This window comes from Dendropsophus ebraccatus, chromosome 4 (assembly GCF_027789765.1).
Source record: "Dendropsophus ebraccatus isolate aDenEbr1 chromosome 4, aDenEbr1.pat, whole genome shotgun sequence".
Lineage (NCBI taxonomy): Eukaryota > Metazoa > Chordata > Amphibia > Anura > Hylidae > Dendropsophus > Dendropsophus ebraccatus.
In genome coordinates this window covers 15423919-15440207 of record NC_091457.1, presented here as the reverse complement: position 1 = coordinate 15440207, position 16289 = coordinate 15423919, and the positions used below count along the sequence as shown (strand labels likewise).

The following is a 16289-nucleotide window of genomic DNA, read 5'->3' as shown; positions in this document are numbered from 1 at the left end:
CATGTGGATGGGGGTCATCTGGAGAGACAGCTGTCTGCCAGACTATGTGTATGGAAGCAAAGATTTAGCAGTGTCAGACTCTTTACGTACACACCTCATTGACAAGGGGAACGCCCAGTTGTCGATTTACTCATGCATTTCCAGGAGGGATAACAGAGGAATGGCAGACATACTTGTATGTATGAAGTTGGCCCAGTAGAATGGCTGGTGGGGGCCCCCTTGGTAGTGGGGTAAGGGGGAATGACTATACCTCTCATTCTCATGGGCCCCATGAGAACTGCATGTGCTGCCTCTATGTGTTCCCCCACATTATATGCAGTTACCTCCCAAAAGACCAGGAGGGGGGGGGGGACCTCCCATGGCTGTCCAGGCCCCCTAGATCAGTCTTGGTAGAAGATATGGCTTGTTCCTCATGGACTCTCTTAGGGTCCTATTACACGGAGCGATTTCTAACGATTAACGACTAACGATAAACGGTCGCAAACGAAATCGTTCACCCTATTATGGTCTGTTTGCACAGAGCGATAATTCGCCCAATCGATCGTTTAACAATTATGAAGCAACGATTTGGTTTTTATAACGATCAGCGTTTAGACAAGTAAATCGTTAGAAAAAAACGTTATTGCAATCGTTTTTAAGATCGCTTAAGCCCATCTCACACATAGGTTGAAGACTGTTGACAGGAAGCGATCTGCGAATTTTTAGCGAACGACCAATGACGATTTGAGAACATGTTGAAAGATCAAAATTAACGATTTCTCACTCGTCGCTTGATCGTTCGCTGTGTTTACACGAGCCAATTATCGCTCAAATGCGATCGTTATCGTGAACATTCGAATGTTTATCGTTCCGTGTGAACGCACCATTACACAGAAAGATGGTTGTTAGTTATGATCGTTACTGCGATCGTTTTATGCGATCGTTACTCGTTTATTCCATCTGATCCCGGCAAAACAATGAACAATGTGCAATTACACAGAACGATTATCGTTTAAATACGCTGTAAACACAGCGAACGATCAAGCGACGAGCAAGAAATCGTTAATTTTGATCTTTCAACATGTTCTCAAATCGTCGTTGGTCGTTCGCACGATAATGGTCTTGTGTAATAGGGCCCTAATGGTACTTTTACACGAAGCGATAATTCGCCCGATCGCACGATTAACGATTTTGAATTTTTTTTATAACGATCAGCGTTTAGACGGAACGATACATCGTACAGAAAATTCGCTATGCGATCGTTTTGCGATCGTTTAAGCCTATCTCACACATAGGTGAAATCGCTGAAAGACTGTTTACACTGAACAATCTGCGAATTTTTTGCGACCGATCAACGATGATTTGAGAACTTGTTGAAAGATCAAAATGAACGATTTTTTGCTCGTCGTTTGATCGTTCGCTGCGTTTACACGTACGATTATCGTTCGAATTCGACCGTTATCGTGCAAAAACGAACGATCAATCGTTCCGTGTAAAAGTACCATTAGTCTCATTATCGTTCAGATTATCGTTAAATCGTTCGAATCTAAACGATAATCGTTCGGTTGAAATGCAGTTAACGATTAACGACCGAACGAGAAAGACCTGGACCTATTTTTATCGTTGCTGGTTCGCAAAACGTTCGCAAATCGTTCGCATTGAATAAGACGCCGTTCGGTCGTTCGCAGTAGATACGAACGCAATAGCGAAGAAAAACTATCGCAAATACGATCATAAGTAACGATTATCGTTCCATGGAAATGATTGAACGTTTTCAGGTCTTTCGCAATAGCGATCGTTTGAGATCGTTAATCGTTGACGATTATGCGAACGATAATCGTCCGGTGGAATAGGGCCCTTAGCCTAATGGGCTCTCTCAGCATGGGTGCAGGATTTAGAGCAACCCCCATAGATACTGGTCTGGATATGTGGGTGGTAAGCCTGAGGACCATCTACTGTCGTGTATTGGACTAGACTATCACCCCCATTGTTTCCAGACGCCATATTGTATGCGAGGAGGATGGAGCTGAATGGTGTCCGATGGTGGACGGAGCCAATGCAAATACAACCGCGGCTCGTCTTATTAGAATATAATGACTCAGAGATCGGTATCTGGGAATGAGTGTCATCCACTACCACCATAAAAGCTGTGCAGGTGCAGCAGAGCTGACTCTGAGGCTGATCTCTTGGCCGTCCTGTGTCATAAGGTAGGTCAATGGCAAAAACCTATGTACCATAGCGGCAGACCATGGGGGGGGGGGGATCTCGTATAGGAAGGTAACTGGGGTAAGGAATTGGACCACAGAAGGGGAGATTTTGACTTGGTTAGCACCATAATAAGGGGGCACATATAGATCTTTACTATGGTGCCCAGTCTCTTCTATGTACATTGAATAATACACCAACCTCACGTGGGAATCTACTCTACTAAAAACCCTTCGCGACTACAAGGATTATCCTTTACTCTATGTCCTTTTACTGTCTGTCACATAGGGCGGGTTCAGACTACGGAATTCCACCAAATTCCGTTGCCTGTACGCACTCACGGCCATGCGCCTTTCCGCCGACTCCATAGACACCATTCTATAGGCGGGCTGAATCCGCTATCCGCCAAAAGAATTCACACGGCTTACGGAATCCGCCCATGTATAGAATGGTGTCTATGGCACGGGCGGAGAGGCGCGCCCGTGAGCGAGTACAGGCAATGGAATTTATCCGCGAGAAATCCTTAGCCTGAACCTGCCCATATTGTAGCTTTTTTAAAGGGGTACTCCTGCCAAGAAATTTTTTTTTCAAATGAACTGGTTTTAGAAAGTTATATAGATTTGAAATTTACTTCTATTTAAAAATCTCCAGTCTTCCAGTACTTATGAGGTGCTGTATGCCCTGCAGTCTGACACCGTGCTCTCTGCTGCCACCTCTGTCCATGTCAGGAACTGTCCAGAGCAGCAGCAAATCCCCATAGAGAACCTCTCCTGCTCTGGACAGTTCCTGACATGGACAGAGGTGGCAGGAGAGAGCACTGTGTCAGACTGGAAAGCACACACCACTTCCTACAGGACATACAGCAACTGATAAGTACTGGAAGACTTGAGATTTTAAAATAGAAGTCACTTACAAATACATAATATGTTACATATTCAGTATAGTACAGCAGACGCCACTTCCATGGGATCGGTTCATATCTAACCCCTGACCTTCTATTGTTATAACCCTATTCCAGTTTATAGATCGGCCCTGCCGGTAATCATTGTCCAGTATAAAAGCTAATTAATAACTCCAAATTCTTCAATACTGCACAGTGATGACAATCTATGGGAGTTCATATGTCCTCTCGTAACTTTTTGCTTGCAAATGTTATCTAAGGGCATGGAGAGGAAAAGTACTGGTGATAACTGGGGTGGCTAAAGCTTTTTGGCTGCAGTTTTCATGGCAACAACGGCCATTGTTTGACACTCACAACAACGACAGTTTATGCAGTGTGTGAACATAGCCTTAAATTGTATATAAGGCATCAAGAATCCTTGTGAAACTTTTTTAGGCTGGGGTTACAGGTCAAAGTTGTAGTACGGTGCAGCCTATCCATCCTTGCAGCTGCTGTCGTGGCTGTGACCTCCCATGGAACATCAATGGAAGTGCAATTACCAGAACATATTGTATCCTGGTAAAAAAAAAAAAAGTTGCATGTGGTGCACTGTTTCCTGTTGGGTGAAACTAAATAATAATAATAATGTTTACTGTATATGGCGCTAAAATGGTTGAACACTTAAAATTCTGGGAAGAAAAATTTGGGGCCACAGTTTTACCTACATACAAAGAGTACATGGGCTCATTTGTCGTAAACAGGTCTCCCAAAAGTCCTTGCAAGATGCTTCTCGGCTTTAGTGTACAACAGGTCGAAGTTGCAGTGTGGTGCATTGTCTCCAAACTCTCAGCTGCCATTGTGGCTTTGCCGCCTGTAAAATTTAATCGGAGAACAACGGTGCAACTACTACCGCTCGTCGAAAAAATTTTGGGCCAGGATTATATAACAGGTCAAAGTTGCAGTGTGGTACAGTTTTTCCATGCCTCCCCTTGCCGAAATTCTCCATAGAGCATAACGGGAGATGCGTGCAAGTTGGTGTAACACAATCGAAGATAACACTGGGAAACCTATACAGGATTTTCTGCAAAACCCTTTAATAAGCAAACCAGGTGCCCATCCCATTTCAGGACGGGCAATATATAGGCAGAGTAACAATTGAAGATCAGTCAACAGCAGATTACTGACAGTTTCCTTATAGCAACAAGAGTTTTTTTAAATAAAAATACGGAATAAAAACAATGATAAAGTTGTAGGGATTTTTGACGTGTTTGGCATGGAGCTTCACTCTCTCTCTTGTGGGCTGTGAGTACGGTCACAATGTGTTTTTGAGGAACAAGGGGTTAATCGTTGTCGATCTAAAAGGGAAGTAATGAACAAAGAGCGAAGTGATGTCTGAAGTTCTCCAAAAACATCACATACACATCAGCCCCATAGAAGTCTACACAGGCTGCGGCCAATGCGATCACAGGAGGGGCGGAAGGCTGCGGTTATTAGGAAACTTCCATCGTAGAGACTAGAATATCGGGCTCCGACGCCTTCTGGAAAGGTCATCACCCTCTCATGAAAAGGGGGAAGAAATCTTTATTTTTAGGTAAAATACAAAAAAATTACTAAATTAGGACGCAATGGATAAAGTTCAAGGCAGGTTCTAGCGCCGATTTATTCAGCTGCATTACAGATGTCCCGTCAGAGCAGCCCCCATCTATAAGCACTACTAGAGTATACTGAGGATAGATAGATAGATAGATAGATAGATAGATAGATAGATAGATAGATAGATAGATAGAGTCAGCACTACCTATAAAGAGGCCACCCATTTATATGAATGAGCCCCATATGGAAATACATTTTAATAATGTGTATGGCATACATACATTATATGTTGGCCAAAACAGGACAGAAAGATTCCAGGATCTGACTACACAAAGTGTGTTTGTAGTCTGTTACTATGGTGACACATCTAAACATTGGAATGAGATAAATAAGCAGTTATAAAATGGCTATGTGAAAAAAGTGATTTTTTTTTCCTTACAAAATTGGAGATATATGGTGGCCACCGTGAATGTTGTGATAGTCACAGGGAAGCGTACATAATAGTCGCAGCAGTCTGTAGTATGTGTGTTATGGAGGAGCCATGTCAGAGGTCAGTGACCCCGCATACCCCTCCTCCTCCTGTCTCTGTCTGTCACATATCCCATATACTGTCTTTACATACTGTATACTAGAAATAGATGACACTTCAGACAGCTTCCCCGTTATCTGCCATCTTGTTCATGTATAATATTACATTGTAATTGATGTCTTCTTTTTCTCCCATTTTCCCACAGTTTCTCCTCTTCCCCGGTCCGCCGCCCGGCATCCCCTTCACCGCCATAGAGCTGGCCACGTCTGGCATTCATCCTCCTGCCCGCATGACTGGGAGTCAGACCCTGCTGCCGTACTTCACGGTGCAATTCAACAAGATGGGCTCATTCCGGCGTCCCCGCCCTCGCTTCATGAGCTCCCCGGCGCTCAGCGACCTTCCGCGCTTCTATGCCGGCAGACAGGCGGTGCAGCTCAACTCCAGCGCCATGTGGAACAGGTACCGTGACAGATATATCCTCCTCCATATGTGTTCTAAAGACAACCAATATGGCTGGCGTTACAGCTTCTAACCCAACTTTCCCAGACTCCTAAAGAGCAGTTCTGCTTTATTATGAATGTAGAATTATTCGGTAATCCCGTGTGCCATATATTAATATATCCAGGTTCCCATGTTTTGTTTTGTTTTGGACGCTAAATCTAAGCTGTAATCCGGCGGCTAATCCTATAGCTGACCTCAAAAGATCCTTAGTTTTCTTTTGCAAAATTAAGCTATAGAGATAATGCTTATTCCCCGGGGTGCTGAGGTGGCAGCTGCATCCGAGCCCTGGTGTCCAAAGGAATCGGCACTATTGGGACACCATTTATAGGACCATTTTGATAACACTATCAGGGAGATTTATCAAACTGGTGTAAAGTAGAGTTGGCTTAGTTGCCCCAGCAACCAATCAGATTCCACCTTTCATTTTTCAAAGAATCTGTGAGGAATGAAAAGCGGAATCTGATTGGTTGCTAGGGGCAACTGAGCCAGTTTCACTTTACACCAGTTTGATAAATCTCCCCCTATGGGTCCTATGTATAGGGGAAGTATTGGACTCATCCCAGTGGATCATATACAATATGGTTTGCTATATGCGACGCGTCAAATTTTGATGTGGTACCCTAATTCCTCCATAAAAGTTGAAGCCATAACTATGTACCAGCCACAGCCACGTCCATAATTCTGTACCAGCCACTATGGGGGAGATTTATCAAACATGGTGTAAAGTGAGACTGGCTCAGTTGCCCCTAGCAACCAATCAGATTCCACCTTTCATTTTCCAAAGAGTCTGTGAAGAATGAAATGTGGAATCTGATTGGTTGCTAGGGGCAACTGAGCCAGTTTCACTTTACACCATGTTTAATAAATCTCCCCTATGTCTCTATATCACTATACCAGCCACCAAAACAATATACCAGCCACAGGTGCCCCTTAAACTGATGCCCATAGCAGCCATATTTGCTGTCCCTGTAGTACGTTCACTCTCGCATACTACTTTTTTTAGGTCAGAGTATTGCTCATGGTGACAATAGGTCGTGTCCACATATGATGCAATGTGGATTTAGCGTCCAGCTGGAAATGCTTTACACGTGATTGAGTTCATCGTCCTATTGAGCGTTTCACCTAAAGAATATAACGGCCTGGTTATGGATTGATAAGTCGTATAATTGTAATCGGACATAGTGATATCTGATTCCTGGAAAGATGGGTGACAACCTGTATAGTCGACAATACAAGGATAGTTATATATGATATATACCTGGGCGACAACCAAAGAGCGGCTAAAAAGAGTGTCCTCCGCTCTGGAGGACCCAGCAGGTCCGTGTAATACATGGACAACCCACTGCTTTTAATGGGTATTGTGTAATACTTTTTTTTTACCCTGTGGTGGCGCTGCAGGGAAGTGGAGTAAGCGGTAATACTATACACAGCTCATATTCCAAATCTTTGAAATCCCTTTAAATTTTTTTTGTATATTTTTGAGGGAAAATGCTTCAGCTGACCATGGCTACCATTTGCAATGTCAATTGCATCGCGTTTCCTGTATGTTGTTAGTTACTTGTTTTTTTATGTCGCCACATACTCAGCTGTTCTGGGACAGATGTCACATACTGAATGTTCAGTGGTTTCCTTCCTCAGCGTGCAGAACGCCGTCATCAACGTGTTCAAAGGAGGAGGCCTACAAGCCAACGAGCTCTACTCCCTCAACGAAAACATCAGGTACGGCGGAGGGGGGGGGGGGGCACAGCTGCGAGCGAGGTCGGTCGGCTCCACAGGCGTGACCGCAATATCACAGGCCTGCCATTTCTCACACTCACCTGCTGCATTATGACTACTCTCACACTGAGCTGTTAGATTCACAGGTCACATGATTGCCCAGAACACACCAATACTTAAAGGGGAACTCCACCTAACCCATGTAATCAGAAAGTGAATATAGCTAATTTAGGTTCATTTAAAAAAAAAAAAAAATAGATCTGTCAACAGCAACTGGAGGATCGTTTCCAGGTTTTTTGCACAAAAACTGAGTGAAAAAATAAAAGTAAAGAGAGGAAAAGGCTAAGGGTAATACTACACGGGCCGATGGGGGCTCGATAATAACTGTAAACGAACACCGATCTGCTAAATCGGCGCTCGTTTACTGGGCCTATTACACGTCCCGTTAATCGTTTAACAAGGGCTGCAGGGACATCGTTACCAATGTCCTTGCAGCCCTTGCTTAAACTGTATACATTACCTATCCATGGTCCAGGGCTCCTCTTGCGCTCTGCTTCTCCCCGGGTCTCGCATGCTCCAGCTTCAGAGCGGCCTGTCTGAGCAGTCCCGGCCAGTGATTGGCTGAGCGGCCTGTCAGCTCAGACAGGCCGCTCTGAAGCTGGAGCATGCGGGACCCAGGGAGAAGCAGAGCGCAAGAGGAGCCCTGCAGCCTGGATAGGTAATGTATACAGTTTGGAAATCGTTAGCCGCCGGCCGCGCACCGCTATTACACGTAGCGATGCGCAGTCGGCACCCGACAATCATAGGTCCAAACCTATATCAACGATCAGCCGATGATCGTTGTCATCGGCTGATCGTTGTGTTTATTACACAGAGCGATAATCGTCCGGATAGAGCCGATTCGGCCGATCATCATTCCGTGTAACAGGGCCCTAAAATCGTTAAATCGTTCGAATTTAAACGATAATCGTTCTGTGTAATTGCAGGCAACTAAAATTATCGTTAATCGTTCGCTGTAATTCCACATTCTTTCGCTCAATTTCCGCGTTTTTTCACTAATCGTTCAGTGTAATTGCACATTGTTCATTATTTTGCTGGGATCAGACGGAGTAAACGATCATAGAAACGATCGCAATAAGGATTATCGTTCTGGTGAACGATTTCAGGTTAACCATAAACAATCTCGTTTGCGATCATTTATCGTTAGTCGTTAATCGCTAAAAATCGCTCCGTGTAATAGGACCCTAAGCAATAACACCAATTTACAAACTACATTGTCAATGGGTATAGATAGAGTCATGGGTGGGGGTGTATACAAAATAAATTAGATATAGGTGACACCATTAGATAGCAAAGACAACAGCAGCTCAGCCTCCCCCTCCCCTGTAGAATTACTTTTGTATAGGTCCTAGAGGTCACAGAGCATGCTTACAAACATCCCATAGAAAAAATAGAATGTGTAGATGTTCATAGTGTCTGCTGTAAAGCATATGCCTAAATGCTGTTAAAACTGATTAAGCAAGATGGCTACCCCATTAATGGAATAAAAAAAACTTTACAGTATCTTGGCACTTCTTGCTTATCCAATCCCTGAGCGGAGCTTCACTGTAAAAGGATATTGCCCCCACGTTAAAGGGGAACTCCAGCAATTTTCCCCCTTTTCAAATCAACTGTTTTCAGAAAGTTATATTGATTTGTAAGTTACTTTTATTTTTAAAAAAATCTCTAGTCTTCCAGTACTTATCAGCTGCTGTATGTCCTGCAGGAAGTGGTGTATTCTTTCCTGTCTGAAACAATACCCTCTGTCCATGTCAGGAAACTATCCAGATCCCCATAGATAACCTCTCCTGCTCTGGACAGTTCCTGACATGGACAGAGGTGGCAGCAGAGAGCATTGTGTCAGACTGGAAAGAATTTCCTGCATAACATACAGCAGCTAATAAGTACTGGATGACTTGAGATATTTAAATAGAAGTAAATTACAAATCTATATTTCTGACTTTTTCCAGTTGATTTGAAAGAAAAAGATTTTTGTCGGAGTGCCCCTTTAATAGTTGTATTGTTCTAATTAGCGTGAATGCTAAAAAGCTCCTCCTATTCTGTAGCACAGCAGGAAGGTCTCACTTTACAGCAGTGATCTGTACGGCGCAGCATCCAAGTAGCTAAGGGTTTGCAGAACTTTTTTTTTGTTATTTCTATTAATCTAAAAAATTAAAGATAAATTTCTGTGTCATTCGGGTATTGAAAGTTGCTCTTTGTAAGCATCTCAGGATCACTATGACTGGCCGATTGTATAGATGAGCAATACTGAAAGTAGGGGAGGAAAACGTTAGTCGACAGAAAGTAGGAAAGTGTGGGGGTGGGGAAAAATAATCGCAAAATGATAAAAACCCAGCATTATGTAATGGAAACGAGGAGAGGAATCCCAACTTTGAAATTTATAGTGGAATATAGAGTGAAAATCAAACTTGTCTTCCATAGACTCTCTTAAAGGAGAACTCCATCCACTTTATATTCTGAGCCGTTGTTTGTGATACTGATACAGTGACAAACCAGGTGTAAAGAATCCTGGAGGTTAGACTAGGTAAATGGCTACAAGGGGCAGATCAATGTCTAGGATGTAGCGCTTACCATTGGTGTGACGACCATGGAGGCAGGCAAAGCGGGCTACTTAAAGGGCTTGTTCGGCAAAATGTTGTTTTTCTTTCAAATGAACTGGTGCTAGAAAGTGCCAGAGATTTTTAATTTACTTCTATTAAAAAAAAAAAAACCTCTAGTGTTCCAGGACTTATCAGCTGCTGTATGTCCTGCAGGAAGGGGTGTATTCTCTCCAGTCTGACATAGTGCTCTCTGCTGCCACTTCTGTCCATGTCATGAACTGTCCAGAGCAGTAGCAAATCCCCATAGAAAACCTCTCCTGCTCTGGACAGTTCCTGACATGGACAGAGGTGGCAGCAGAGAGCATTGTGCATTACTGTAAAGAATACACCCCTTCCTGCAGGACATACAGCAGCTGATAAGGACTGGAAGACTTGAGATTTTTTAATAGAAGTAAATTACAAATCTCTGGCACTTTCTGGCATCAGTTGATCTGAAAGAATTTTTTTTTTGTGAACAACCCCGGGTATTTTCATCTCAGCTTGTTATCCCCTATCCTGGTGGCATGAGGCTCTGACTGCTGGAACCCCCTTCAAGGTGATGAACAGGGGACGGACGGAAATCCTATTGGCCCCCTTCCTGATCTTTATAGTAACCTGGTCTCTTCTGATTGGTTGAGAAAGATCACATTTGAATCTACAGATAATGAGAAATATTTTTGAATTTTTTTAAAAAGATAACTGCCATTGTTGCCCCTAGCAACCAATCACAGCACAGCTGAATATGAAACTAAAGCTGTGATTGGTTGTTAGGGGGGCACTAGTATTTAGAGCAGGGGTACTCAACAACTTTTAGTGAAGGTCCACTTACCGGGGTCTATTGTCAGGTGAAGGTCCGAGCTGAACATCAGTAGGAAATTGTGTTTTGTTAATTTTCACAAACGTTCAACTATTTATATACAGAATTGCTGCTTATTAGCAGGAAAACTGGCATTTTTTTCTCTCTCAACAGCCCTTTGCTATTCGGTACAAAGGGGGTGACTGCCCTGGTAGTATATAACCCCCCCTGTTGCTCCCCCAGTAGTGTATAGCCCCCCCTGTGCGCTCTCCCCCAGTAGTGTATAGCCCCCTGTTGCTCCCCCAGCAGTATATAGCCCCCCTGTGCTCTCCCCTTGTAGTATATAGCCCCCTGTGAGTGCCCCCCAGTAGTATATAGCCCCCCTGTGCTCTCTCCCTGTAGTATATAGCCCCCTTTGAGCTCCCCCCAGTAGTATATAGGCCCCTGTGAGCTACCCCCAGTAGTATATAGCCCCCTGTGCTCTCCCTCTGTAGTATATAGCCCCCTTTGAGCTCCCCCCAGTAGTATATAGCCCCCTGTGAGCTTCCCCCAGTAGTATATAGCCCCCCTGTGCTCTCCCCCTGTAGTATATAGCCCCCTGTGAGCTCCCCCAGTAGTATATAGCCCCCCCTGTGCTCTCCCCCTGTAGTATATAGCCCCCTGTGAGCTCCCCCCAGTAGTATATAGCCCCCTGTGAGCTCCCCCCAGTAGTATATAGCCCCCCCCAGTAGTATATAGCCCCCCCTGTGAGCTCCCCCAGTAGTATATAGCCCCCCAAGTAGTATATAGCCCCCTGTGCTCTCCCCCTGTAGTATATAGCCCCTTGTGAGCTCTCCTCAGTAGTATATAGCCCCCAGTATATAGCCCCCTGTGAGCTCCCCCCCAGTAGTATATAGCCCCCCCAGTAGTATATAGCCCCCCTGTGAGTTCCCCCCAGTAGTATATAGCCCCCCAAGTAGTATATAGCCCCCTGTGCTCTCCCCCTGTAGTATATAGCCCCCTGTGAGCTCTCCTCAGTAGTATGTAGCCCCCAGTATATAGCCCCTGTGAGCTCCCCCCAGTAGTATATAGCCCCCCCAGTAGTATATAGCCCCCTGTGCTCTCCCCCTGCAGTATATAGCCCCCTTCGAGCTCCCCTCAGTAGTATATAGCCCCCCAGTGCGCTCTCCCCTTATAGATAGCCCCCAGAGAAAAAAAACAAACAACCCACAACTCACCTAGCACCTCGCTCCCCCGCCGCGCCTGTCTTCTTGTCTTCTTCTCTTCTCCCCTCGGTCCGGCCCCCGGCTGATACGCGCTCTCTGGGGACGTCCCGGGGATTCCCCAGCAGAGCGCGCATCAGTGACCTCAGTGTACGTCGCCGTCCTGCACTTCCGGGAAGGACAGGCCGGCAGCGTACACTGAGGTCTGTGGTGCGCGCTCTGCTGGGGAATCCCCGGGACGTCCCTACAGAGCGCGTATCAGCCGGGGGCCGGACCGGCACTGCCCCCAGCCCCACAGGCGTACTGACATCTAAGGACAGTACGCCTATGGGGCGGGAGGCAGTGCGGTGGGGAGCGGGACCTCCTAACAGCCCCGGATCCGGTCCGTCCCGGGAGGTTAGGAGGTCTGACCAGGGGTCCGGACAGCTGGCCTCCGCGGTCCGGGTTCGGACCGCGGTCCGCCAGTTGAGGACCCCTGATTTAGAGGGTATCTGTTAGATATAGATACAACCAACATGAAGGCAAATTTTAATTTCCCAATTTTCCATACATTCCAGTCATGCTTCCCGTTCGCGTTGCGCTCGCAGCTCGCTCAGCCCTCGTCCGGGCAGCCTGTGAAAAATCTGGACCTGTCTGAACGGGTTCAATCATCTTCAGACTTTCGGCCAAGATGGATTATCTTCAGCCGACAGAATGTGATTGTAGAGCCCCCGAGCTTAATGCACCTGTCACCACGACTTTCCGCGCCCGTCTCCGAAGCCGAATTATTCTTGTTAAACAACATCCCGGCTTCTGTGAATGGAATTAATCAGTTCTAATTAGACGTCCTATTATAGAAGGTCCCTTAGGTCTAATAACCGGATCGGAGAAAAAGCTCTGTTGCCTATAGCAACCAATTAATTTAAATTTCAAATTCTGGTTACTATGGGCAACAGGGATACTGGTTTCTAGGGGACAGTCTATTGGCCTATAAACATGGGAGGAGGTCTATTCCTTGGAAGTAAGAGAGGAGAGCAGCCGCCTTGGTCTGGGCAGGTGACTTGGAATCTAGATGCCTCAGGTGGTGAGTCTGCGAGTAGTAAATCTGTCAGTGATTGGCGATCCTGCCACAGTCCTGAGATAATAAATCCACAAACTCCAGCCTCCCATCCACTGCGATGAAATGAACGTAAGGGGCCCCAATGTATGTATACAGTATATGTATGTATAGGTATATGTATTTCTCTACTTGGCATGTGCCCCACCAAAAAAACACCAGCTTAGTATGAAAAGATAGCCTAGTGCACCCACAAACATAATGGTCTAGTGCCCCCATAGACACGGCGACCTAGTGCCCCCATAAACATGGCGGCCTAGTGCACCAATAAATGTAATGGCCTAGTGAACCAATAAATCAGAAGCAATTTGAAAAAATATTATTTTATTGAAAGAGTAGTAGATACCTGGAACAGACTTCCAGCAGAGGTGGTTGGTAAATCTACAATAACAGAATTTAAACACGCCTGGGATAAACATACATCTATCCTAAGATAATAAGAAAGAAAATACTAAAAGGGCAGACTAGATGGACCCAGTGGTCTTTTTCTGCCGACAATCTTCTATGTTTCTATCTTTCTAAATGTGGCGGCCTAGTGAACCAATAAATGTGGCGGCCTAGAGAACCAATAAATGTGACGGCCTAGTTCCCCCAGAAACATGGTGGCCTAGTGCCCCTATAAACATGGCGGCCCAGTGCCCCCATAAATGTGGCGGCCTAGTGCAATAAATATAATGGCCTAGTGCACCAATAAATATAATCGTCTAGTGCATCTATAGACATGGTGCCCAAACCCCCCCATAAATATGGCGGCCCAGTGCCCCTATACATGTGGGGAGTGGGGACCTAGTGCTTCATAAACATGGCGGCTTAGTGCCCTTATACATGTGGTGGCCTAGTGCTTCATAAACATGGCGGCTTAGTGCCCTTATACATGTGGTGGCCTAGGGCTTCATAAACATGGTGGCCTGATGTTCTTATACATGTGGTGGCCTAGCACTTCATAAACATGGTGGCCTAGTGTCCCTATACATGTGGTGGCCTAGTGCTTTATGAACATGGCTGCCTAGTGTCCCTATACATGTGGTGGCCTAACGCTTCATAAACATGGCTGCCTAGTGTCCCTATACATGTGGTGGCCTAGTGCTTCATAAACATGGCGGCCTAGTGTTCCTATACATGTTGTGGCCTAGTGCTTCGTAAACATGGCGGCCTAGTGTCCCTATACATGTTGTGGCCTAGGGCTTCATAAACATGGCTGCCTAGTGTCCCTATACATGTGGTGGCCTAGTGCTTCATAAATATGGGGGCCTAGTGTTCCTATACATGTTGTGGCCTAGTGCTTCGTAAACATGGTGGCCTAGTGTCCCTATACATGTTGTGGCCTAGGGCTTCATAAATATGGCGGCCTAGTGCTCCTATACATGTTGTGGCCTAGCGCTTCATAAATATGGGGGCCTAGTGCCCCTATACATGTGGTGGCTTAGCGCTTCATAAATATGGGGGCCTAGTGTTCCTATACATGTTGTGGCCTAGTGCTTCGTAAACATGGCGGCCTAGTGTTTCTATACATGTTGTGGCCTAGGGCTTCATAAATATGGCGGCCTAGTGCCCCTATACATGTGGTGGCCTAGGGCTTCATAAACATGGCGGCCTAGTGTTCCTATACATGTGGCGGCCTAGTGCCCCTATACATGTGGCCTAGTGCGACATAAAAATGTTGGGCCTAGTGCCCCCATAAATTCGGCAACCTACGGCACCCATAAAGGTCGTGGCCTACTGCCCCCATAAATGTGGCAGCTTAGTGCCCTAATAAACGTTGTAGCCTAGTTCCTCCCATAAACATGGTGACTTAGTCCCCCCCATGGTGACCTAGTGCCCCCGTAAATGTGGCAACCTAAAGGCCCCTAAACATGGTGGCCTAGTGTTCTCTTAACCGTGCCAGGCCAGTGTCCTCCTACAAATAAAACCAATAGTATGTTCCTCCCATTATTGCCATAAGTACCGCCATACACACTGCCAGCAGGGGGCATCATGTAAACAATGCAATCAGGTTCTCCCATAAACAACGCCAGCAGTTCCTTCATAAACACTGAGAGAGCGCCCCCTATAGAAGTAACACCCTTATAATCATACAAAGCATCTTCAGCAGTATATTCTCGTATAGCAGACCCGTGTTCTTTATATTTTCCCTTTAAGGAAAACTCAATAGTTCATTCAATTTGGATTTTTTTTTATCCCAATAATATATTCTTAGTGACGGGAGATATTGGTGGAGCAATGAGATTGCGTTTCCTCTGGTCATTGCTGGTGCTGGGTTTCTATGCAAAACGGAAAGATAACAAGGGAGGAAGATTCAGGGGGACAATGGATCCTTTGTTTTCTTTCACTGAAAATACTTAGAATTTTAAAGTGAAATAGCATTGACCAGCAGCGGAGATCTCACCCATCACCTTAAAGGGGTCGGTCACCGAAATATTTTTCTTTCAAACAAACTGCTGCCAAAAAGTGCCCGAGATTTGTAATTTACTTCTATTAAAAAATCTCCAGTCTTCCAGTACTTCTCATCTGCTATATGTCCTGCAGGAAGTGGTGTATGACACAGTGCTCTCTGCAGCCACCTCTGTCCATGTCAGGAACTATCCAGAGCAGCAGAGGTTTTCTATGGGGATTTGCTGCTGCTCTGGACAGTTCCTGACATTGACAGAGGTGGCAGCAGAGAGAAAGAATACACCACTTCCTGCAGAACATACAGCAGCTGATAAGTATTGGAAGACAAGATTTTTTAATATAAGTAATTTACAAATCTATATAACTTTCTGGCACCGGTTGATTTGAAAGAATTTTTTTTTTCCCGCCAGAGTACCCCAGCCTTATATGTGTATCGGAAAAATGGAGGTGTGGCCTATAGCAACCAATCAGAATTAATCTTAATTAGTAAAACACTCGGTGGCACCAGAGAGAAAGCTCAAGCTACTTTGCATATTTTTTGTTCCCCAAAATAATAGTGTAGAAAGTTTTACTCCACAAAGAAAATTCTTACTCAGTGAGTCTATATAAGGTTCAGAATATGGCCTTAAAGGGGTTATGTTCTGTTGTCAACATTTGTTCCGTATTCTACATGTATTGGAGAGGGTCCCCCCACTCCCCTTTATTGTAGAGAGAACCTATTACTTTGGAGGACCAACATTACATGGATGTGTGTAATACTTA

General features: G+C 45.2%; 1 protein-coding gene across 6 annotated transcripts in view; it reads left to right on the top strand.

The window, feature by feature from the left end:
• The window catches only part of PRR5L (proline rich 5 like), a 52311-nt gene that overhangs the window by 10333 nt on the left and 25689 nt on the right, over window positions 1-16289 (top strand). For 5 of the 6 annotated variants that reach the window (XM_069968115.1, XM_069968113.1, XM_069968114.1 and 2 more), the window contains 2 exons: window positions 5392-5645; window positions 7326-7406. In XM_069968115.1, coding sequence (XP_069824216.1) covers window positions 5476-5645; window positions 7326-7406 — 251 coding nt within the window. In that variant the 5' untranslated portion in view covers window positions 5392-5475. Of the gene's footprint in view, window positions 1-5391; window positions 5646-7309; window positions 7407-16289 lie in introns of those variants that run through there. The other variant, XM_069968118.1, reaches the window with a different exon arrangement.